The 26073-nt window shown below is 36.2% G+C and overlaps 1 protein-coding gene across 1 annotated transcript in view; it reads right to left on the reverse strand.

Moving 5' to 3' along the window:
- The window catches only part of CRB1 (crumbs cell polarity complex component 1), a 213077-nt gene that overhangs the window by 138807 nt on the left and 48197 nt on the right, over nt 1-26073 (reverse strand). Inside the window, exon 2 of the mRNA XM_025429725.3 lies at nt 3137-3718. Within this exon, the coding sequence (XP_025285510.3) occupies nt 3137-3718 (582 nt within the window). The remainder of the gene's footprint in view (nt 1-3136; nt 3719-26073) is intronic.

Genomic DNA, 26073 nt, shown 5'->3' on the forward strand with positions numbered 1-26073 from the left:
AGCCTAAAATCACACCTTTGTGTCCGAATAACCCTAACCAGCTAATAACAGACATGATTCTTACTGCCTGATGGGTGTCATTTAAACTGTAAGCAAGTTACATTTATGTCAGCAGAGCTAAAATAATAAAATTTAGCTGATTTCTTAGAAAACAGGAGAGGAACATAGTCAAATAAGAACAACTCTATTATACCACGGTTTGGGCAAGGGAAGTGTCCTCGTTGTGGGCTCTGAGCTAGTGTTACGGTGAGAAAAAAGCATTGATTTTCATTGGGCCCAATAGGAATATGATATATCCGCAGTATAAATTAATTCATTGTAGAGTAAAGTGCCTTATAATGTAGGTACCTTACTACATTTGGAATATACCCTTGACATCTTTTATGCCTAAATTTATACCACTGAAAGGATTCATTATAATCCAATTAATTGAAATGTAAAAAGTAAGAACACATTGTAAAACATCATTTTTCAAGCTGTGTTTTGCAATCATAAGACTATTTCAAAACACTATAGGGAAAGTGGCTGAAACATTTCTCTGATCTCATGTGTGTTTCTTTTAGTTACCATTTGCAATAGCATACTAGCAGCAGGAAATAGAAGACACTATCTTAATAAACCATAGTGGTCTTTAAATGTGTCTGTTATAAGGGTGCCTCGGTGGCCCAGTTAGTTAAGCTGCTGACTTTGGCTCAGGTCATGATCCCAGGGTCCTGGGTTCGAGTTGGGCTCTCAGTGAAGTGCCTGCTTCTCCCTCTGCCCCTTACCATGCTTGTGTTCTCTCTCTTGCCCACTTTCTCTCCGTCTCTCAAATAAATAAATAAATAAATAAATAAATAAATAAATAAATTCTTTATTAAAAAGTGTCCATTATAAACAAAAACAATACTACACCAGCCCCACAAAAACTTATTTCTTATGTTTACACAAAAATTTTAAAAACTGAAATTTAAATTGCTGTAACTCAATTTTCAACAATGGATATGAGGATTTGGGATATAAATATGGAGATTTCCACGACTAAGTACTGTTTCATAAAGCCTCGCCACTGTTCCTCATAACTTTTAGCTTAGTATTGGTAATGAAAGGCAATCAATAAAATAAATTTCTACTTAACACATCATTTTACCATCAAAACATATGTACCCAGAAGGTAAACGTTAATCTATTTACCTTAGTTTCATTACCAACAAAAGGTGCCAAGAAATATATGAAAACAATTCAGACAATTAGAACAATTCAGAAATGGTTTATTAAGCAGCCATTATTTATTATACCTTGGGAACAGTGCTTCTTCTTAATACAACGACTGACATATAATAAATACCCCAAAATATTGATGTATGGATGTATAAATATGAGACGTGACTTCTGTCCTTTAGGAACTAATACTTCAGTGGGAGGAGACAAAAATACATTTATCTGAAGAACAGGACAGAGTTCTTCAATAGAGGTGCAAACCACTACGGAAGTAATAATAATTACCATAACAGCTTAAAAGTATTATATCAGCAGACAGTAAATCAGAAATGCTTCTTGAGGTGTGAGGTGAATGAAGTACTGAAAGTCCAGAGCTTCACAGAGTAGACACTGAATTGAGGAAGGACATCCCAGAGGGAGGGAAACCACTTGAAGAAAAAATGAGGACAGTTCAGGAAAATGGAATGCTTTGGGGGAAGAGGTTATAGAGATATGGCTTATATGTAAGGAACACACTGTGAAGGGTTTTCCATGAGAAGTTAAAATTATTCTGCGTGTTGGGAAGCTTTCAAGTTTCTTCAGAAGGAATGGTACAGTGAGAGCTATTTTAGAAGGATGATTTCAGAGTCACTGTTCAGAACAACTTGAGGCTGGAGGTAGAGTCTAGGAGGTGGTATAGTAAGCATACACAAAATGAGGAGAACATGAGCCAAGGCATTGGTAACAGAGTGGATGAGCTCATTGGAAGACATCTTGGATGTCCAAATGGATTTTGAAGATTGGTTGTAGGTGGGGATCAAGGGAAAGGGAGCAGCTAGGGATATAGCTACTTTATAAAAGAGATATTTCTAGAACGGGTAATATTAGCAGATGATACTGGAGGGTTCTGGTATAAATTTTGAAGAGGAGTACTTTCCAAATGATTGTATTGCTTATTAACATGTTTGGAAAAATAATGGCAAGACAAAGTAGTGTGAAAGGGTTGAGAGAAGAAGGTAAGCTGAAAGCCAGATACCACAGGAGGTTACAAAAGTGGCAAGAGATAAGGGGATAGTGGCATTAAAATGTGAATAATGCCACAAAGATGTGAGTCAGGAAGCACAGGAAAGTGGGGAGCAGAAGTTAGAATGAATGAATGTGAGAAAGCATAGACTACATGAGTTGTTCCCTTACTGTAAAGAATCCAAAAAGGAAAACAATGCAAGAAAGATGGTCACCATGAAGAAGTGATTAAAATGGGTAACTGGTTTAGGAGGATGGGAACCACAGAGACTGAGCATGAGGATAATAAATAGCATGACCCTTTTAGTGGGGAATGGTCATCTTGTAATTCTGTAATAACATACCACGTCGACAGAAACTTTGTTAGTAGATATGAGGTACTACTATTGGCTATTTCCAAGAAATTAAACAAGAAGTGACTTATTTATTTTTTAAAAAGTGACTTCTTTATTAATAAAATTATGGTTTATCTTATTTGCCATGCAGCCTTATTATCACTGATCTGTTGGTTGCACTTTAGAGTCCCCTAACATCTATCCATCTCATGGCCCGCCTTCCCAGGAGGCTGCCATGGCAGGCTTTGGGCATTTGCAGACACACTTCAGCAAGGACAAAAGAAATCTTCTCATGAGGAAACTTGAAGGGCCTTGACCTGGAAATCTAGGCCCCATAGAGCCCACTAATTCTAGACTGAAAATAAGATTTAAATAATGTAACGGCTCCATCTAGAACAACAACAGTGACAGTTGGCAAACACTCAGGCTCCGAGGACTTTCGGTGGTTTAGGAAGCTTTCTACCTAGTGATTAATTCCTGCCAAGACCATTTTCATAAGCAATTGGATGAGACATAAGAAGTCACCTCTGCTTCTGTCATATTAAAAAAAAAGGGAAAGCTAATTGCATCCTCTGGTATTCCAATGAGATAACACTTACCGGAATAATCACGGGGACAGATACAAGTGTATCTTCCTATCTCATTGAGGCATGTAGCTTCATTCTTACAGGGATCTGAGACACATTCATCCACTTCCAGGTCACAGAGCCTGCCTTGATATCCTGGGACACAGAAGCAGGAATAGCCATTGATTCCATCCTGGCACATGGCCCCATTGTGGCAGGGGCTGGAAGCACACTCATCAAGATCGTTTTCACAGAATCTTCCAAAATATCCATCAGGGCAGACGCAGATAGGATGTACAGGGTCCTGATGGCAAATACCTCCGTGTTGACAGGGGTTTATGCCGCAGTAAACAATGGCGGTTTCACAGGTTGTCCCACTAAAACCAGGGGGACATTTGCAGAGAAAGCTCCTTTCTCCTGGGTTGTTCACACAAGTGGCATTTCCTTGACAAGGATTGGAGAAGCATGGATTCCTCATGTTGTCACAGTCTTTGTCCACATGAATGGCTGCATCTGAACAATGGCAATTGTTGTCTTTTGAAGAATCATCGCATGTTGAATTGTTTGGGCAAGAATTTGAGAGGCACCTGGTGTCATTTTTATTGCAAAAGGAATCTACAAGGAAATAAAAAATACCAAGATGAAGTTTACAAATAAATGGCTAAGGATAAAATTAAAGATCGTCTTTCTGCTCCTACGCCATCTCAAACTCATTAATGAAAAACAGTTGGCTGCATTCTTTGGATGAGTTTTGTCAAATAATGTCTAATGAGGTTTTTCATTAATAATGATTTGTCAAATCTTTCCATATCATTACTAATAAGAAACAAAAATAGCTGGTTCGAGATCCTTTGCTTCTCCACGTCCCTTTCTCCAGGTCAAGTGCCGTTGAGCAATGGGGGTGAATTGAAGCAACTGTTAAATTGTCCTATACACACACGCTTTTGAAATTCACATCCTCTCATGGAGGATTTTGGAGTATACTGGGAAATAAGGCACAAAATTGTCTCTGAATATAGTCTAACTGAAACCAATATTTAAGTGAATGTTACAACTTGGTTTACCTGCTTTATCACAATGATCATTTTGTTCTAAAAAGAAAAGCATAGGGCAGCCCTGGTGGCTCAGTGGTTTAGTGCCACCTTCAGTCCACGGTGTGATCATGGAGACCTGGGATCGAGTCCCACGTGGGGCTCCCTGCGCGGAGCCTACTTCTCCTTCTGCCTGTGTCTCTGCCACCCCCACCCCTGTGTGTGTCTCTCATGAATTAATAAGTAAAATCTTTAAAAAATAAGAATAAAAGCATAAAGAAATGAAAATATTAAAACAAAATAAAAGACCAACTATTTGTTGAAGCCCTACTCTTTGCACCAAGCTTGCCAGATATTTCACATAAATGATTTCTGATCTGCACAGCAACACGGTGTTATTATGCACATCTTACAGATGACAAATTAAATCCCTCTGCGAGGAAATAGATGTAGTAAAGTTTATGGACTTTTGCTTTTCTTAAAGCATCTCTGTTCTAGACATCCATTTTTGAAGCACTAATTGGGATAATAACCAAAGGAAAAACAACAATTCTTTAATTTTTTGCCATACTCATTAGATATGTGTATGTGTAGAAGTTTTCACCAAATATACATGTATTATGATCACAGCATTGGTATGTTCTTAATCACAGAGAAGGTTTATGGTTTGTCAACTCAATTGTATTATCCCACAAAACACTGTCTTGCATGTGGATTCATCTACTATATCATTCTCTTATTTTTACTTCCTTTCTCACAATATTGCTCACAAATATAGTAGCCGGCAACGGTACAAGCTTGTAATAAAAAAAGGTACAAAATGGAGAGCTTGCTCTTAGGACATGAGACATAAATCAACTGTTGCCAGGAGAAAATAGTGTGTAAACTTTGAGAAATATGTAATGATAAATCTTTTCCCTCTCTTCCCGCAAAAAGAGAAGTGGCTCTCATAACATGGTGTGGCCACCAACAGGGCGATGCAGAGATACTGAAAAGAAATGACTACTTGGTACATCATATCAGAGCATGAAGATTTTTATAATTATCTTCTTATGGGGTCTTTCTGGCAGCCAACAATTTTCCTCTAGAGGGTTGATCGGAGAGCAAATGTTTTCTACCTCCTTGAGAAAAATTCAACTAATCATTCTTATACTTTTGTGTTTTTGTTTTTGTTTTTTTCAGATGCTGGCTTTCCTATCACATCTTCAAATGTGATGTCTTAGTGTCACTTCCTGAGAGCTTTCTAAATTCTAAACTCTTTTTCTAAATTTTATTGTTTTGTTTGCTATGCTATACATGCTGTTATTCCTTTGTGTGTGTGTGTTTGTTTTCTGTTTTCTTCATTAGAATGTTAGCTCCATGGAGAAAAGGAGGAGACCTTGTCTCTCTGTATTTCCAGGGTCTACAATATTACCTGTCACGTCGCAGGTGCTCAGTACATACTTATGGGAAGGAAGGGGGAAAATGTCACAACAGAAACATGAAAGGGTGCTGTGTAATCACAGGGGCCAGGGAAAGTGTACCAGGGAAAGCCTCGTTGAAGAAAAGGCACTTGAGATGACTTTGTTGGTGAATGCAAGTGAAGGAAGGATATTATCTGCAAAAGAGAGAACTAAAGCATGAGGGGTATTGACATTCTCTGTCAATAATAAGAAAAACATGAGAGGATGTGGGACAGAAAAAATGGGGAGGATATAAAGAAATATTTATTTATTTTAATTTAAATTCAATTTAATTAACATATAATGCATTATTAGTTTCAGAGGTAGAGGTCAGTGATTCAGCAGTCTTATATAACACCCAGTACTCATCACATCACATGCCCTCCTTAATGTCCATCACCCAGTAAGTGACCCTCAGTTGTTTCCTATGATTAAGAGTCTCTTATGGTTTGTCTCCTTCTCTGACTTCATCTTGTTTTATTTTTTCCTTTCTTCCCCTATGTTCCTCTGTTTTGTTTCTTAAATTCTACATATGAGGGAGATCATATGATAATTGTCTTTCTCTGATTGACTTATTTCGCTTAGTTTAATATCCTCTAGTTCCATCCATGTCATTGCAAATGGCAAGATTTCAATCTTTTCAATGGCTCAGTAATACTCCTATATATATACATATATATATGTGTATATATATGTGTATATATATATATGTTGGAGTTTATATATATATTATTAAATATATATATAATAACCAATGGAAAATATAATTATTTCCATTAAATATATAAATATATAAATTTATCTATATCTATCTATATCTGTATCTATATCTATATCTGGATATCTCCCACATCTTTACACATTCAACTGTTGATGGATACCTGTGATCTTTCTATAGTTTGGCTATTTTGGATATAACATTGGAGTGAAGGCTCCCCTTTGGATCACTACATTTGTATCTTTGGGGTAAATACCTAGTAGTGCAATTACTTGGTTGTAGGGTAGCTCTATTTTCAACTTTTTGAGTAAACATCAGACCGTTTTCCAGAGTGGCTGCACCAGCTTACATTCCCAACAGTGACTTCCCCTTTCTCTGCATCCTCACCAACATCTGTCATTTCCTGACTTGTTAATTTTAGCCATTCTGACTGGTGTGAACTGGTATGTCATTGTGATTTTGATTTGTATTTTCTTGATGCTGAGTGATGTTGAGCATTTTTTCGTGTGTCTGCTGGTCATTTGTAGGTCTTTATTTAATAAGTTTTAACTTTTGGAAGCATTTAAAGTTCCTGTGTCCAACCTGAAAAAATTCAATTAAATACTGTAGCTGCCCTCTTAACTCCACTATCAAGGGTATTTATGAATTTAGGTTTTCCATTTATTTTTGTTTTGTTAGTGATGGTGATTTTTTTCCTTCCTTTAATAATCAAGCATTATCATTTAAGCCATGAAATGTAGTATTTGGGGATGCCTGGGTGGCTCAGCAGTTAAGCATCTGCCTTTGGCTTAGGGCCTGATCCTGGGATCAGGGATCGAGTCTGGCATTGGGCTCCTTGCATGAAGCCTGCTTCTTCCTCTGCCTGTGTTTCTGCCTCTCTCTGTGTGTTTCTCATGGATAAATAAATAAAATCTTAAAAAAAAAAAAAGAAATGAAGCATTTGTGTAGAAAGACAGCAAAGGAAATTAGCATTTATTCCCAATGCCCTTCCAATACAACTTTTAAAATGGATTTCTTATAATATTTGGTAAAGCCCTTTACAGATGGAAAGCCAAATTTTATAAGGACTAAGTCATTTGCATAGTGTCAAAGAGAGGTAGGATTTAAACTTCTGATTTGTCTGACTCTAAAGTCCATTTCTTTTTACTGCATTATTTTAGGAGTTAGGATACTTATTGGGTAGAGTTTCTTATGTAAATATGATGATATGCACATGAATGTTTAATTCTGTTCTTTCCAAAATTCCATGAAAGACATAAAGAGACAGCAAATAAGCATATTTAAAAATGCTCAACATCATTTATTATTAGAGAAACTGAAACTAAAAACAATATCTAGAATGGCCACTAGAATGGTCAAATGACAAAAATTAGCAATACAAGATATTGACAGGAAGTCTCCTTCATACCCTCACCAATAATTCTTGCCTGTGTTTTACCAGTTGTATTAGTGTTTTCATATATTGGCCTTTGACTGTATAGTTTCTCCTTGTTTTCTATCTTAGGTTTCTGCTTCTGCCTTTTTCTTAATTCGACTTGCTCTGAGTTTAATTGCTATTTACTTTTTCATGTATTTCTAATTTATTAATTTAGGACTAAAATTTCTATTGTAAGCACAGTTTTACTGCATTTCCTATAAATTTATTTTCAATATCATTCAAATAAAAATATTTCCTAATTTTCATGGTGATTTCTTCTTTGACCTATGGAAAATCCATAAAAATCAATTATATCAAATTGTTAACTGTATTATTCAGAAATTCTATAGCATTGGGGATTTTTCTACTATTTCTCTTCATTGAGATTAATGCACTGAAATCTCCTATAGTGAATATGAATTTCCTATTTCTTTTTTAGTTCTGACAATTTTCACTTCTATATTCTGAAGCTATGTTCTATGTTCATAGAAATTTAAAATGGTTACATCGTCCTGCTGGTTTGACCCTCAAATATTCATAAAATATCCTTTTTATCTTTAGTAATGCATCATACCTTATGAGACTACTTTTACTGTTGTTGTACAGCTATGTCAGTCATATATCTCATACATGGCTGGTGGGAATGCAAAATGGCGCAGCCACCTTGGAAAACAGTTTCCAAGTATCTTATTAATTTAGACATACACTTATTCAGCAAATCCACTCCTAAATATATCCCCCAAGGAAATGAAAACATAATATCCACACAAAAACATGCTTGCAAAATTCATGGCTTTATTCATAATGCCAAACACTGGAAAAAATCCAAATGCCCATCAGCTGGGAAATAAATTTTAACATATCACACATTGGAGTACTACTCAGGAATAAAATGGGCAAATTATTGACCCAGTGAACAATATGGAGAAATCTTTAAAGTATTATATTAAGTAAGAGAAACCAGACACAAAGACTATCAGTTGTATGATTCAATTTTATGATGTTCTAGAGAAGGCAAAGTTATAATGATGGAAAACAGCTCACCAGATGAAGGGAACTAACTGTAAAGGGGCATGAAGGAGTTTCATGGAAATATTCTGTGTCATGATTGTGGTAATAGCTATTGACCATATGTGTTTGCCATGGAAATTGGGTTAATTTTATTGTATGTAAATTATACCTCAATAAATTAGACAAAAAAACTCCTAGAAAAAAAAGGACAAAGAGGAATTCAATTGTCAGACTCACAAGAGCCAGGAGAGAGGTTGAGGAGACAGCAATAAATACCCATATACATACACTCATACATAAATGGAAGCTAGACTGCACATGGGTCAGTTGTGATAGACTTAGCTTACCAGAATTAGCAAAACCCCTTTCTTACAGGGGAAAGAAACCTTAGAAGCAAGCCAGTTTATGTCATAGAAGCCCCCAGTTAGAGGCTCCAGGTACCCAAGTGGTGCTGAAAATGGAGAAAGGTTGTTTGGAAAACTTACCAAAAGCAGAGTTAGATTCTCATCTCCCTTCTTCCACCCCAGGAAACTACATAACTGCCCTTCCCCCATGAAGGCGATTCAAAGACATAGACACAAGTAGTGGTGGTGTGGGAGTGGCCGGGTCTGCTCTGAAAATGAGAGGATGAAGTGAATATCTACACAAAGAATTGTGAGACACTCCTCAACCTCATTTTCAATTCAGTTCTAAAAAATGCCGGCAGCCAGATTTACTCCCCATGCAGGAAACATTATTCCTCTTGACCAGCCTGAGAGAAAATACTTACAAATGCTGATATTGGCTGTCACTCATTGAAATGCACTGGCCTAATCGCTCAAGAATAAATCCTAATAAGCTAGAAAGCTCTGAGACATGAAATAAAAAGTGCTTTTAAATAGCTCTTTTTAAGCAAACACAAGAGTATATATGAAATATATATAGGCATATAGGGCATTACTGTTCATTAATTATACTTTAAATTATATTACTATTATAATCTAAAGAATAATTATAAACAAACATCCCCATATCTTATACGTATCTTCAGCTGAAGAATCAACAGTACCTCTTTAATATGAACAGATTGTATAATATTAACACATGAAGGAAAACCTCTAAGATAATCTTTTTTTAAAGATTTTATTTATTTATTCATGAGAGACATACAGAAAGAGAGAGGCAGAGACATAGGCAGAGGGAGAAGCAAGGAGCCTGATGTGGGACTCAATCCCAGGACACAGGGATCATGCCCTGAGCCGAAGGCAGATGCTCAACCATTGAGCCACCCAGGCATCCCAAAAACTTCTAAGATAAAACATTAAGACCAAAACTCACACACACAAGAGTTTTTTTTATTAACTGGAAGAGACAAACGATTCAAGGAATAGACAACAATTTATGAAAATTTGAGAATTAATATACTCAGAATTAAGAAAGGATAGTGCAGCAATGGAAAAAGTATAGGTGATTATTAAAATAAACTTCTAGAGTACAAAAGAGGTCTATAAAATTTAAGATACAGGGGATCCCTGGGTGGCGCAGCGGTTTGGCTCCTGCCTTTGGCCCAGGGCGCAATCCTGGAGACCCAGGATTGAATTCCACGTCTGGTTCCCGGTGCATGGAGCCTGCTTCTCCCTCTGCCTGTGTCTCTGCCTCTCTCTCTCTCTCTGTGTGACTATCATAAATAAATAAAAATTTTAAAAAAATTTAAGATACAGTGATAGAAATAAAAAATTCAGTTGAGTATTGAAAGATAATGTTGAGGAAAATCTACCAGGCTCAAAAGAAAAATACTAAGACATTGGAAATGAGAGGTAGAAAGTAGGGGAATAAAGGATCAGGCGAAGAGTTTCAAAATAAGAGAAGAAAGGAAATGGGGGAGGGGTGAAGACAGTAAGGAGAGGAAGGAGATTCAGAAATTTAAATTTTCAACTTCCACGCTCACCTTTCAGGAAGGTATGCTCCATGAAAGTGAGTGTAACCAAGAAGATGAGAGACATGAAACCTAACATACAAGGGATCTAATAAATAAAAAAAAAGCAAGACATTTTACCCAAAATTGCTCCCTGGACTATACATATGCTACCAGCATAGAGATTAACCAGTACTGAGAGCAGAGAGAAGGTGGAGCTCTGAGAAGAAAAATGCAGAGTACGTATATAGAAGAGAGGTAATGGAAAACTAAACAGAACAAGCTTTTTAAACCCTTACTAGTATTAATTCTAGGGAAAATACTGTGCAAGAGGGGAAATGAAATCGTAATATACTATGTAATATACTATGTAGTTGCAGAGTTCTTTATGATAGCAATAATGATCATAATATAATAATTTAGGTAAAACAGTAGAGTTGCATGTGTGCTGGGGGCTGTGGGTGTGTGTGGTTGAGAACTGCAGGAAAATTATTTATTTATTTTATTTATTTTTTTTTGAGAACTGCAGGAAAATTAAATCTACTTTTACCCTAGAAAGTTCCAAGAGTTGATGCCTGGTGGGGAGGGGAGCCTGGTGGCTCAGTTGGTTAAGTTTCTGACCCTTGATTTTGGTTCAGGTCATGATCTCAGGGTTGGGAGATGGAGCCTCACCTCGGACTCCACCCTGAGTATGGAGCCTGCTTAAGATTCTCTCCCTCTGTCTTTGCTCACCCCCTACCCCCTGCTGCCTCCCATGCTCTAAATAAATAAATAGATAGATAAATAAATAATAAAATAAAATGAGAGAAAAACTCAGCCTATTATTTACACATATGTAAATAAAAACAGTAGGAAATAACTGAGAGTTTTAAGTAGTTGCTTCTGGGGAGTGCAAAGTAGGAGTAAAAAGGAGGAATGGCCATGGTGAAAAGGAGACTATTGTTTCCCTTATAACCTTTAGAGACTTTTATAGTATTACTGAATAAATTATAGTACTACTGAATAAATTGCTGAATAAATAAATATTGGCACCATTTGCACCTTTGCTTCCTGGGTTTATTGTGCGTCCATAAGCAAGATGCTAACTGGCCCTCTTGGAAATGCATGTAGCCCATGACCTATACATTATTAACTGACTATGGTGAATAAGCAAAGACAGTTGCCTCTCAAAAAGAAAATTATATTTCTCAAACATATAAATGAATCGCAATTTATCGCATTTTTAAAAATAACTAGGGACACTTGGGTGACTCGGTTAGGTGTCTGACTCTTGATCTCGGCTCAGGGAATGACCTCAGGGTACTGGGGTCAGCCCCGTGGAGAGTCTGCTGGAGATTCTCTCTCCCTGTTCCTCTGCCCCACCTCCTGCTCATGCTTGTTCCCTCGCACTTTTTCTCAAATAAATAAATAAATCTTTAAAGAAAAACAACTGAATAGCCACTAAAGAAATAAAAGCAAACTATGTACTAACCAATGATGTCGTGAAGTAAGGGTTGTAATTTTTCCATTTTTGTGCACCTAATGGAAAAAATCTGTCATTTATATTATTATATTATACCTGGTATATTGTTCAAACACTCGGTTGACAGTAAAGTAATTTTCATAGGAATAACACCTTTAGAACAAAATGTACATGGACACAACACACACAAAACCTTATAGGACTACTTAAAACTATAATTGGAGTAATTTAATTCCAAGGGAAAAGACCATTGAGAATTTTACTTCCAGCTTCCATTTGAGACTTAGATCCAAAGCAAGAAACTTTGCTGGTTATGAAGTGTAATGGACACTTTCAGACCAAGTTATACAGGCCACCAAATTGTTTCCTTGCAGTAAAGTTTGCCACCTACTGGATATTATAAGAAGTTCTAGAACTGTGGGTTTCAGACTTTTTCTTTTCTTTCTGTAAGTACAGCAGTACTCCTTCAAGCAAAATCTCATGAATAATCCCAAAATACAATATCGGAATATGGACCAGCTCAGGTGAAAGAAGGGAAGGAAACCCTGCCGCCCATTCAAGTGGCTTCCTGCCCTTTAAGGAGATACCTCCAAGGAGCCCTAGGGGCTGAGAATAGCAATTTGAAAATCTCTGTCCAGGGGAAAACAAAATATTTTCTATGGTTTTTGAAATTCTTATTGTATTTGCTCTTTGGGTACTGTTAGGGCCTATATAGGTGCAAACGTGTATATACACACTATGTACTTACTTTCATCAGATATTTACATGTTTGTATGCATACCAATATTTTTCAGAGAAGTGAAAACTAATTTGGCCAGTTTCAAAGAAGATGAATGCCCAAGAATTTAACATATTTATTTTGTGTGTGTATGTATACGTGCAGGTGTATTTTCTAATAATTCAGTGTACCTGGAAAACAGCCATAGTGGTATTTCGCTCAGTTAGAGGGTGGAATATATTTATTCAGAGCAAAGAAACACTGCAAGGTGATTTCAGAGAAGAGCATTTTAGTTTCCCAGAGATTATTATAAACAGTATTTGTTCCTTTGTCCTTGACGGTTTTAATGCACTTACCTATGAAACAGGTGAGTAACTCTCTGATTTAAAAATCATCAGTCAAGAATTTGAAATTCTTGTCAGGGTTTTTTTTTATCAATATTTTGGGTAACTTTTATATTAGCCAACCATGAGCGATCTGCCACAGTGGATGAGAGGACAGTATAGTGGGGAGGACCAAAGTCCCTAAAGTAAAGCACACTTATACCAAGTCTTGCCCTGCCATTCACAGCCTGTTTTCTCAGCTGCTAAATAAATAAATAAATAAATAAATAAATAAATAAATAAATAAAAATAATAATAAAACCTACTTCTTAGGCTTTTCTCAAGGATTATACCACTAGATTTAAATGGTTGATGGACATATCCTAAGTGCTCAATAAATGTTAGCTCTTATTGTTGTAGGATGTTTAGAGATAATTTTGCATTCTTAGTACAAAATTTACTAGATAAGTACAAAATATAGCAATAGCAATAACAGTAACAACCCCCTCCCCCAAAAAAGAGTACAATCCACTAACACATTTTCACTGCAGGAAATTTATTTTGGATAATAAGCCCAAGTACATCCTTATATAGGAAGCCTGTTGATGAGCTAATTCAACACACCAAAGACATTTTTCCCATAAAGTACCCACACTTAGGATCAAATGAAGATAAATGTCAACCAGAAAAATTCTGTTCTCCAGGATTCGGTTTCCACAAGAAAATATTTAACATCTCACTCTGTATTTTGAATACCACTTAAAATGTTGGCTCAGAGAAATATGGCATGAAGTGAGAATTGTGAAAGGCTTTCACTGCTCAGAAGATCAGCTCTATATTTGTGCTCTCCCCAGTGCCTGTTTATGCACAACAAATGCTCAATGAATATTTCTAGGGTATTAATTGCCAAAATCCTTACCTTAAAGGTTTCCCTTGATGTATAAACCTTACATATGCATGTGTACACCCATGCACACATACACAAGCATGTTGGGTTTGTGTTTTGTTTTTTTCCATGTTTTAAAATACCTTCTTATCACAACTATCCCTACCCTTTTCTTGGGATTTACTAACCTAATTCTCCCCATATAATTCTCTAACTACCTCCATCTCTCTCATTTTTATTGATACTAACCTTAAAAGTCAAATCTATCCTCTGTCAGCAGAAGGGATGGAAGAAACAATTGTTAAAGCTCATATCGAATTAAAATGGCAATTTTCAATACACTTCATGTGAGTTAGATTAAATACTAATCAGTGTACTCCCAACAGTACAAATAAAGCCGTTTGCTCTCATTGCTCTGGGACGCAAATTTTATTGTGTTTTTTCCTCAAACTACGAGAGATGAGGAGGGACTTGGGGAAGCAGATGATGGGATTGGGAGAAGGATATGCTAGCTGTGGTATGGAGTGATGTTTTAAACATGCAAAGGCACAGGGTTTTTTTTTCTATGTTGATATACATTTAATCTAATTTCATTTAAATAAAAATGGGAAAGGAATGGAGGAATTGTGAATAAAAATTTGATATTTCCAGCAGCAGCTACTGAATGGTTTCTGACATTCTTCCACATAAAAGATCTTTTCCTACAGATGAATTAATAAATAAACATTCACTAATGAGTTGTTTTTACTTTATTTCACTTTTGATTTGCTATTTTAAAAAAGATTTTATTTATTAATTCATGAGAGACAGATAGAAGAGAGAGAGAGAGAGGCAGACACACAGGCAGAGGGAGAAGCAGGCTCCATGCAGGGAGCCCGACGCAGGACTCGATCCCAGGACCCCAGGATCACATCCTGGGCCGGAGGCAAGTGCTAAACCGCTGAGCCACCCAGGGATCCCTGATTTGCTTTTGTTAAAACAACAAACTCGTGTCTTTACATAGGCTTTTTGTTTATATCCTTGATGTTTTTTAGAATACAGTTTTATATATTTTATTAAACTACTTTGCAAAAGCCACAATTGATTTCTATAAATTGAAACACCATTGCCTTAAAAAAGGGGACTTAATTGAGCTGTCAAAGAAAAATTTATTCTTTATTCAAGATTTACTCTCTTCTCAATTCCCTGTAGAAATTTGATTGGAGGACTCTTGACATTTGGGTGAATCACCTAACATTTTCAATCATAGTTCGGATTTGAAACTGCAAATACTTGGTGCCTTCTAGGTTTTAAATCACATCCATAATGAGTCGTTAAGATAGATGGGATAAACAATACTACTGGAGATAGAGTAGAAATTTCCAGATCTAAGAATTTCAGTTTAAAAGAGGAAAGTGGCTTGTTGAGTTTTCTTTGGCCAGACTTTCTTCAGAGAATAAAATTTCATCCTGGGTTTGGGGCCGGGTAGCGGGAGAAATGAGTGCAGGAGGGGCACATCTTTATTCAGGATGTAGCCAAAATGGCTCACACATTGAATAATAAATGAATGAGGAAGAAAACTTGAATTCTCATTTAAGCCTTGCTGTGAAGTTCTTAACTTTCACCTCTTTTGATAAAATCAAGCAAATCATCAGATAAATCACTGACTTTGATGTATGATGTGACGGGATCCACATGGAACAGTAAAAATAAGTTGATGAGCTCTATAAGACCTTTCCTTTGCTTTGCTTTCCTATGGCCTCTGAAAAATCAGGCAATCGTTTTCTTAGAGTGGACTTCAATACTAAACAGAGGCCAGTTTCATGTAATGTCAAGAGTATACTTTTACGGTCACACAGATAGAGGTTTAAATTTTAGTTCTGCTATTTGCTATATCTGTGGTTTTAGCAAAACTGGGCCTCAGTTTCCTCATTTGGGAAGGACATGCATAGTGCTTAAGAGCTGGACTTTGGAGCCAGGGTTTGAACCTAGGCTCTGCCACTTCCTAACTCTATGGGTTTTATTAAGATACTTAACTTTTCTGCACCTCAGTTTCCATTTCTGTAAGAATGATACCTACCTCATAGGTCTATCGTGGAGATTAAACTAGTTCATGTACATAAAATGCTTAATAGTACTTGGCACAGAGTGAATATTAGTAGCCATTATTATTATTATCATTATTGTTATTATCATGAGGAATAAAAAAAGATACATAAGTTCCTTGTAAAAGTCTAAAGTAATTATTTAATCAATATTATTTCCTTTCAATGCAGGGTCCAATGGTTGGGACCTTCTATTTTCTAGCAAAGTACCATGTACCTATTTGATGCTTTGTTGGTGCATGCTAATAAAAGAATAAATCCAAGGAAAATGAGATTATAGAATATTGTGAAGAGAGTGTTTAGTTTTTTGTAGTTCCAGGAAATACAAGTTTGTTGTTAGTATACATTGTCTGAGAATCTTGTCTCCTAATCCAGGCAGGAGCCCAATATTGACAACTGTATATTTATCACAGTTAAGTCACATGCAAACTCTGAAACATGACTTCCCTGATCCAGTTGAAAAGACTGTGGACAAATTTCATCGGTGTCACCTGTATCTCAACGTCTTTCTTCTATTATCTCCTCTGTAGAGTCCATGAACTTATTGAGAAACTTTTCCACGAAAATATTTTAAATCCAATCTACAAGACCACCATTTTGCTAGGTGCTTTTACATAAAGCTTCTGTTCATCAACATTATCACTGATGAAATCAGGGGCCTGCTTCTCTAAAGATTTCTTTTACTTTCAAAGCTTTCCCATGAGAATCAAACCTTCTGGGTCTTCATCTACATAGGCCACACGCCTAAGCCCTGGGTCAAGATTGGATCTGGTGTTTGTCCTTAGGGTTGGAGTGATGGACCAAATGCACACTGCAACCACGCACACTTAGCTCAGAGAAGATGCCCTGCCCTTTGTCATCCTTACAACATAACTAAATAATGCAAATTGTGAAGGTCATTTTTACTAAATGTCAATCATTGAAAATGTTAATAAGGGTCTAATTATGTTCCTTTGACATTAAATTCATTTAGAGCTAATCAAGCCTAGACTCTCTGACCTTATTATAATCCATGTATCTTTTAGTAATGACAGACTTTTCAATGACCTCTTTTACTTATGGAATAGACTTACATTTTTACTAAGCTCCTTTGCCTCTAGCAAATTGAAAATCCCACTGTAAAGCTAAAAATATTCTAAATAAAAAGAAAAAAGTTTCCACTTTATGAAGCCATCACTTTTTTAAGTGATCAATGATAACAAATATAATTTCAACATTAATTATAAAACCATTGTACAGAATAATTTAGCCACATGATATTTTAATTGTAAAAAGGGGCCTGAAAGTTCTAATATTATCCATTAGATTTGTACCAGAATGTTAGTAAGTAAATTATATACAATTAAACAACAACAAAAAAATACACATAATTGGTATAATAACTGAAAATAGCCCTTCAAACGTTAGCCCATTGCCCTGTGTACCAAAATGGTATGGACCATATAAGAATGAAACAAGGGATGCCAGGGTGGCTCAGTAGTTGAGCATCTGCCTTCAGCTGAGGGCATGATCCCGGGGTCCTGGAATCGAGTTCTGCATTGGGCTTCCTGCTGGGAGTCGGCTTCTCCCTCTGCCTATGTCTCTGCTTCTCTTTCTGTATCTCTCATAAATAAATAACAAACGAATGAATGAATGAATGAATGAATGAATGAAGCTTTCAGTAAAGAATGAAACAAAAGTGAATAATCTTTCAATTTTATTATTGCTATTATACAAATCTCTCCAATCTATAAGTTCCTGGAGATAAGTGCGTAAACCTTAGTGTTTCATTTAATGCCTATAGAAAACTTATGGGGTTGGAGGTATTATATCCATTTTATAAGAAGTGAGCTGCAGGAATGTTAAATAACTTCCCTAGGTTATGCAGTTAATATGTGGTAGATTAGGGTGCCTAGAAGACTTCAAGACTAAAAAAAAAAAAAAAATTAAAGGAAGATAATAGAATCAGGAAAAAGAAACACCTCACAATCATCTAGATCAGCACTTCCCAACTTTATCAATCATATGAACCACCGAGGATCTCACAGAATTGCCTATTCTGATCCAGCAGGTCTGGGATGAGGCCTGAGACTAGACATTCCCAATACGCTCGCAGGGGATGCCAATGCTTTGCTCCTCTTTCATAGACTACATTTTATTTTATTTTATTTTATTTTATTTTATTTTATTTTATTTTATTTTATTTTATTTGTTTTTAAGATTTTATTTATTCATTTGACAGAGAGAGCAAGAAAGCACAACAGAGGGAGAAGAAGAAGAAGCAGACTCCCACTGAGGAGGGAGCCCAACCCTGGGATCACGACCTGAGCCAAAGGCAGACACTTTACCAATGAAACCCCCCAGGCGCTCCCATAGACTACATTTTAAATAGCAAGTGGGGATCCCTGGGTGGCGCAGCGGTTTGGCGCCTGCCTTTGGCCCAGGGCGTGATCCTGGAGACCCGGGATCAAATCCCACATCGGGCTCCCGGCGCATGGAGCCTGCTTCTCCCTCTGCCTGTGTCTCTGCCTCTCTCTTTCTCTCTCTCTAACTATCATAAATAAATAAAAATTAAAAAAAAAAATAAAAATAAATAGCAAGTGTTGATCGTCTAATAGAAATGCAATGTGGATGTAATGTTATGTATTTTTTTGAAAGATTTTATTTATTTATTCATGAGAGACAGAGAGAGAGAGGCAGAGACATTAGGCAGAGGGAGAAGCAGGCTCCTCACAGGGAGCCTGGTGAGGGACTTGATCACGGATCCCGGGATCACACCCTGAGCCAAAGGCAGACACTCAACCACTGAGCCACCCAGGTGTCCCTAATGTTATGTATTAACACATACAATGTTAGATCTTCTAGTAAAATCTATAAATAAAAATTAAATTAAAAACTAAAAATAAACAGTAAAATTAACTTGAATCATAGATTTTTAACGAAATACAACTAAAATAGTATCATTTCATTATGTAATCGGTGTTAAAAATTAATGAGACATTTACTTTTTTTCCTACTAAGTCTTTGAAATCCTGTGTGTATTTTAAACTTACAGCACATGTCGGTTCCAACTATTCCCATTTCAAGTGCTCAGAGCCACACATGACTAATGGCTACTATATTGGACAATGTAGACTGAACGGTCTTTTCATATTTTTGTATAGGGAAGTTAAGGCTTAGAAAGATAATGTGTGGTTACAACTCTGAATAAGACATTAGTCCTTGATGATTTAAATTATCTTCTTTTATGGCTTGATTATAGTAATAGCCACAAATAAAGACATTTCAAAGTACTTTCTGAGAGTTTATTAATTATGGTATATATCCAAATTTTGCATATCCTTAGAAATCTACCTTTTCCATGAGTATTTTCCATATCTTTGCATTCTTGTTGATCTCTTGGCCTGAGCAGCTTATCATTGCTGAGACACAACTTTACACTTATCTATGTATCTCCCTAATTGTTCTGTTTCATGTGTGGACACTTGCCTTTACAATTAGCAAGCAAACCCTTTAAATTCAGGAACTGTAATATATGCTTCTTTAGTATGTTTGCATATATGCTTTGTGTATTGGGTCTTGATCCCACCTAGAACACTAGCTCCTGAGTGGTGTAGTAAATACGTACTGATTGTTTGCTGATTAATTGGTTTTTGTCCCAAGGAAATTTATTCTGCTCAATTTATGGCTCACTACACTTGAACAGAGGGAGAATGATTTGTCTCTGCCAGGTCACTCTACATTGTGGACTAGATTTGGGGAAAACCCAGGTTACTGTGGTTACTGGATAATTTGGAAGACATTGTGAATATATTTCATTTGCTTTTTATTCAGCTAAAAGCCCCATGGTACTGAGCTTAGCAAGTACAATGCCATTGTGCCTTTGGTCTGGATAAGATTTTGAAGAGTTTATGAATGGCTCCCTGCCCAGTGTGTTCTGGCACATGCTGTTCTGAGCAGGGCCTTGGTGTATACAGACATGCCTCAGCTCATCTGCACAGCCCCATGACACACATGGAGAATGGGTCTTGATCTCCTAGGGACCTATTTGGCAAACTCTATCCCAGAATGCTATGGCAAGTGCATATGTAATGAATTCTGAGGCTTCATTACTGAGCACAGAACACCAGGGAAATGAGAATACCACAGCATTGTTTGAAAACTCAGAGGGAGATGCACGGTTGCTGACATCTTTCCAAGAGTTGAAATAGAATATGTCATATTTGGAACTGGCAGCTTAACTAAATAAAAATAATAAAAGTATAAGGATAGCTTTATTGTAGAAAATATGTGGAAGTGAAACTTCATGTGAAGACATAAAGTATCATCCCTTAGATGAAATCACCCATACTCAAAATATGCCAATAATCATTTCTTTTAGGAAGGCATGGATATGCCTTTGCACTTAAATTATTTGGGATTAAGTGGAAAAATAAGAAAGATGAATCCAAGCAAATAATTCATTGTCGAAATCAATAAATAAATAAATAAATAAATTTTCCATTAATATTTTAATAATACAAAATGTTTTGATATGATAATTTAGTTTTAAAGTAAATACCATATTTATTCATCATTATATATACTTTCAGTATCTGGCATGGAGTAGGTAATCAATAATTCATTATTGAGCTGAACCAACTAAGCTTAATCCCAATCTCCCTAAATTTAACTGATTATGTGACTAAATTTAAGGTTTCCATATTTTTTTCTCTTAAAATATCCTATCCAGCCTATCACCATTCATACCATTCTTGTATGATGTGCTCCTCATGCATCCCCATTGATCTTTCACTTATGGGGGCTCCTGGATGACACTTTTGTGTGAAGTGGGAGCCTTCATTTTCTTGCTTGTTTATGTTTTACTATGTTAAAAGTTAATAAGTTCAGGGATCCCTGGGTGGCGCAGCGGTTTGGCGCCTGCCTTTGGCCCAGGGCGCGATCCTGGAGACCCGGGATCGAATCCCACATCGGGCCCCCGGTGCATGGAGCCTGCTTCTCCCTCTGCCTGTGTCTCTGCCTCTCTCTCTCTCTCTCTGTGACTATCATGAATAAATAAATAAAAATTAAAAAAAAAAAGTTAATAAGTTCAGAATGATTCCATAAACTTCCTCTTATAATACTTAGTAAATTTTAAGTTAAATAGGAACCTAATGCCTAATGTAAAGCACACTGAATAGCGTAACAAAGGGTGAGTAATCAGGCTCCATTTGTTAGAGCAGAAAGATCACCACCTACCAGGGAACTTAACAGGTATAATAGTGCGTACAAGGTTTTACTAAAGCAAGAGCCTTCAGGTAATCCATGAGAGAATTAATATGTTATAATGAGGAATATTTACTGCTTTCCACATTTTAGGGTAATACAATGAAAGAAATAGCTCTAAGACTATTTTGATGTCATCATGTAGAAATAGATTAAGGATGCTATCAAATATTTTCTGAAATGAAGGAACCTAAGATCCTATCAGCTACAGCCAGGTCTTTAAAAAAATTTAAATGTTTTATCTTTACAAAATAAAAACAGTATTTTAAGCTTCCATCAAATGAGCCAACTGCTATTTATCACTCAAGAGGATGCAAATCTTCTGGAATAAAAAGGGTTAAAAAGACCCTTAAAGAATCTATTTACCTCAGGACTATTTCTAAAGCACCCTATCATGTTGTTATAGAAACCACTTGCAGCTGAAAATCTCCCATCATGATTATTGCTATAGTAACCACCAAAAGACAAGAAGCTAGGTTTTCATCCATTTGCTATCATCTCCCCTCCTCAAATAGTTTTGCTTTTAGATATTCCTATGTTGCTGGAAACAACAGGAAAAAAAGAGTAAATAAATTTAGTGGGGGAAAAAGAGAGAGAGAGGGAGAGAGAGGGATGAAGAGCAAGAGAGAGGGAAGGGGTGGGAGAAAGAGAAATGAGGGCAACACTACAAGCAATAAAGAGATCCAAGTTATTTCATTTATACTTTATAGAGAAAAGAAATTATCAGACAGCCAAATCATTTTTTAAAGATTATTTATTTGAGAGAGAGAAAGAGAGGAACACAAGCTGGGGGAGGGGCAGTGGGAGAGGGAGAGGCAGAGAATCCCTAGTAAACTCTGTGCTGAGTGCAGAGCCTGATGCAGGGCTCAGTCCCACAACCCATGATATCATGACCTGAGCCGAAATCAAGTCAGATTCCCAACCAACTGAGCCACCCAGGCGCCCCCAAATCAGGTTTTAAATTGGCAATCAAACTTCTTTATTTCCATCTTTTCAGACTCAAACTCATGAAAGTAAGATGTAAAACATTGCTGTTCTCATATTTTAAAACCATCATTGAACATTTTGGAGAATTTCCCAAATGAATATATGCTTTTACCTAGTGTCTGTCCTAGTTTAAATAAAATTAAATATATAAATTTCTTGTAATAGTTTCTTATGAGATATTATTAGGTTCTAATATGGTATGTAATATCTAAAAAGTCATGTTTTGATAACCATAATTTAATTTATCTCTTTCTCCAAAGCATGAAGTGAATTTTAAAATTCTGATATGATATTACATTTTGGCACCATTTTGTGAAAAACTGCTCTAAATAAATAAAACCAAACTGAAGGATGTTTTTCACTTTCTTGCCTCACATTTCATCTTATCTTATTGAATCGCCTTGTATGTTAATAAGTAGGAAATCTTAGTTGGATTTTATGGGTTTTAGTTTTAAAATTCTAGGAGACACTTACATAAAACTGACTTTGAAATAGTTTGCAGTCAGAGTTTTTTGGACTAAACTCCTGTGCTGAGAAAGTGACACAGTGATGATGGCAATAATGTTTAAAACCTCTGTCACCGAGTGAAGGTCTTAGAAATTAGGACTCCATCTTAGATCAAAACCTGAAACTATGATGTATTAGTAGGAAAAGACTGTTGCCAAAACAAAAAGGCAACAAAAGGCAGTATTAACTCAAGTACATGAAGTCACGATAAATTTTGTACAGTATTGAACTCAATATACTGCTATTAACCTCAGCTCACCTCTAAGATTATCCTTTTAGAATGCCTAGTACAAGGAACAGTTGCTATCATCTTTTGAACATGTTATTTGAAAAGGAATAATTTCAAGCATTCAAAGAAGTGTTGACCATTTTCAGTATATCAGAGTGTACCCAAAACAAACATAAAGATGTATCTAATTAATCCCAGATAAGAGCAAGGTACTTTGTAAAAACTAAACAACCTAACTCATCACACTTGAAGGTGATTTTTAATTAAATACATTCTTTAGAAAAGTCTAAACAAATATGTACGAATTGATTCAAATGTGTTACTGAATCATCTGGTTGTCTTTGGGTATTTATATTCATGAAATATAATTCAACTCCTAGAGAGTCTATATGAATGGAAAAATAAATGTTATTTATGATACTTTCTTCACACTTGTGAATTTTTGTAACCCTTGGCACTTTTTTCTTCCATTTCTGTTTATTTTAGCTTTATTCAGGCATAGCTTTGGGACTGAAAGAAGGAGATTCTCTAAAACTGCCTGACTGAATTGTACTGACATGGTATTTATAGTCAACTCCAGGCTTTTTCCAAAGTAGTTACAAAATGATAATCAACAGTGTATATGTGTTAAATAGTAGATAAAACACAGGAAATATTTAATACCACTTTGAATGTGATCAAAGACTACTTTGGCCATTTTAATTAAGTCAGGTACCAAATGCTTTTCTGGGATTACTCAAACTGACTTAAAAGATTATACTGTGATCATAGATAGTGCATATGTCTTATTTCTTCCTTTCTTTTTAAAGATTCTATTTATTAGAGAGAACATGAATGGGGGGAGGGTCAGAGGGAGAGGGTGAAACAGAGTCCCACTGAGCAGGGACCCCAATATTGTACTAGATCCCAGGACCCTGAGATCATGACCTGAGCCAAAGACAGACCTTTAACCAACTGAGTCACCCAGGCTCCCCAGTGCATGTATCTTTCCTAGTTAGTCTTGAATTGCATTCTTCTTGAATTCATTCTTCTGAACATACCATTAAACCAACTGGGGTTTTGCTATTGCTTATTAGGTTGCTATTGACTGTCTAATAATTTCAAGGTGCCTTTTATCAATATCCACTTCTGCCCAAGACAGAGTAGCTGGCATAGAACCTATCCTCCCGGTGTAAACAACTAAAAAAGGGGGAAAATATATGAGCTATTCTCAGGCATTGAGCACAGAATAAAATTTTAATTTTTGTAAGAAATTAAATAAAGACACCTGTGGTCTCCTGGGATTTATGTTTAGAATGATGTTAATGTTGTGATAGGAGATTAACCAGAGAAGCAACAATGTTTATGAGCTACAGAGTATGAGATCTGAGTCATAGGCTGCAGAAGCAATTAGGGTTGCAGGTCAGAGCAACAAAGAATAAAAGAACTCATGATAAGCCAAAAGATCCATTATTCATCACAGGTTTTTGGGAGTCTTAACAGGGATCATCTGCTGAGAGACTGAGATAAATTAAAACACCAAAAATTGGATAGTTGGAATTCCAACCCAGCAAGAATAGAGACACTTCACTGAACATCTCAAGGATTGAGAAACCACAAAGCCCTTGCTTTAGGAATAAGGACAACGCCATAGGGGAAAGAAGATGTCATACAAGAAGGAAGCTGTTCAGGGATCCCTGGGTGGCGCAGCGGTTTAGCGCCTGCCTTTGGCCCAGGGCATGATCCTGGAGACCCGGGATCAAATCCCACGTCAGGTTCCCAGTGCATGGAGCCTGCATCTCCCTCTGCCTGTGTCTCTGCCTCTCTCTCTCTCTGTGTGTGACTATCATAAATTAAAAAAAAAAATTAAAAAAAAGAAGGAAGCTGTTCAAAACCAAAATAGAGCCACAAAGAATAAATGCAAGATTTACAGGAAAAAAACTCTTTTAACTGCCTGCCAGACAAAAATCCAAATCCGTCAGAGGAAACTCACATAATCAAGAAGCCATATTATCTGAATATCCAGCATCTGATAAAAAAATAAGCAGACATGTGAAAAGCAGAAAATGTGAGTGATAATCATGAAAAATATCATTAGAAATATATTTTGAGATGACTCAATGTTGAAATTAGTAGATAATAACTTAATATTTTCAAGGACTTAAATAAAAGGATGAAAATGAGTTAACAGATAAGAAATCTCAACAGACAAATGAAAACTCTGAAGAAGGCCAAATGGAATTTCTAAACTGAAAAGTATATTTTCTGAAATGATGAATACTCTTGATTGTTTTAACAGCATATTGGGGCCAGAAAAGGAAGGACCCATGAATCTGAAGACAATTAACAGAAGTTACACAATCTGGAAAATAGAAAAAATATTTTAAAAAATGAACAGAGTTGCAATGAACTATAGGATAATTCAAACAGGCACTCACATGTGTAGTTGAAGTTCTAGAGGAACAGGAAAAAAGAATAGGGGAAAAATATTTTAATTAATAATGACCCAAATTTGAAAGAAAAGAACTTTGAGATCTAAGAATTTTAGCAAATCCTAATCAAAGTTAATACAAGGGATGCCTGAGTGGCTCAGCGGTTAAGAGTCTGCTTTTAGCCCAGGGCATGACCCCAGGGTCCCGGGATCGAGCCCCACATCAGGCTCCCTGCAGGGAGCCTGCTTCTCCCTCTGCCTGTGTCCCTGCCTCTCTCTCTGTGACTCTCATAAATAGACAAATAAAATCTTTAAAAAATTAATACAAGGAAAATTATACCTAAGTACATTATAATAAAACTACTTAGAAAAAATACAAATTGAAAAATCTTACAAGATGGTTAAAGGACTGAGGAGAGAAGAACCACACTGCATGCAGATGAATGGACTGATCACTAATTTCTCATTAGAAACATATGGAGGTCAGCAGATGATGGAATGGAATCTTTGAAACTGGAAAAGAACTGTCAAGCTAGAGTTCTATACCAGTGAAAACATCCTTTAAAAATGAGGATGATATAAAAAAAAATGGGGATGATATAAAAAC

The sequence above is a fragment of the Canis lupus genome, chromosome 7 (assembly GCF_003254725.2).
Source record: "Canis lupus dingo isolate Sandy chromosome 7, ASM325472v2, whole genome shotgun sequence".
Lineage (NCBI taxonomy): Eukaryota > Metazoa > Chordata > Mammalia > Carnivora > Canidae > Canis > Canis lupus.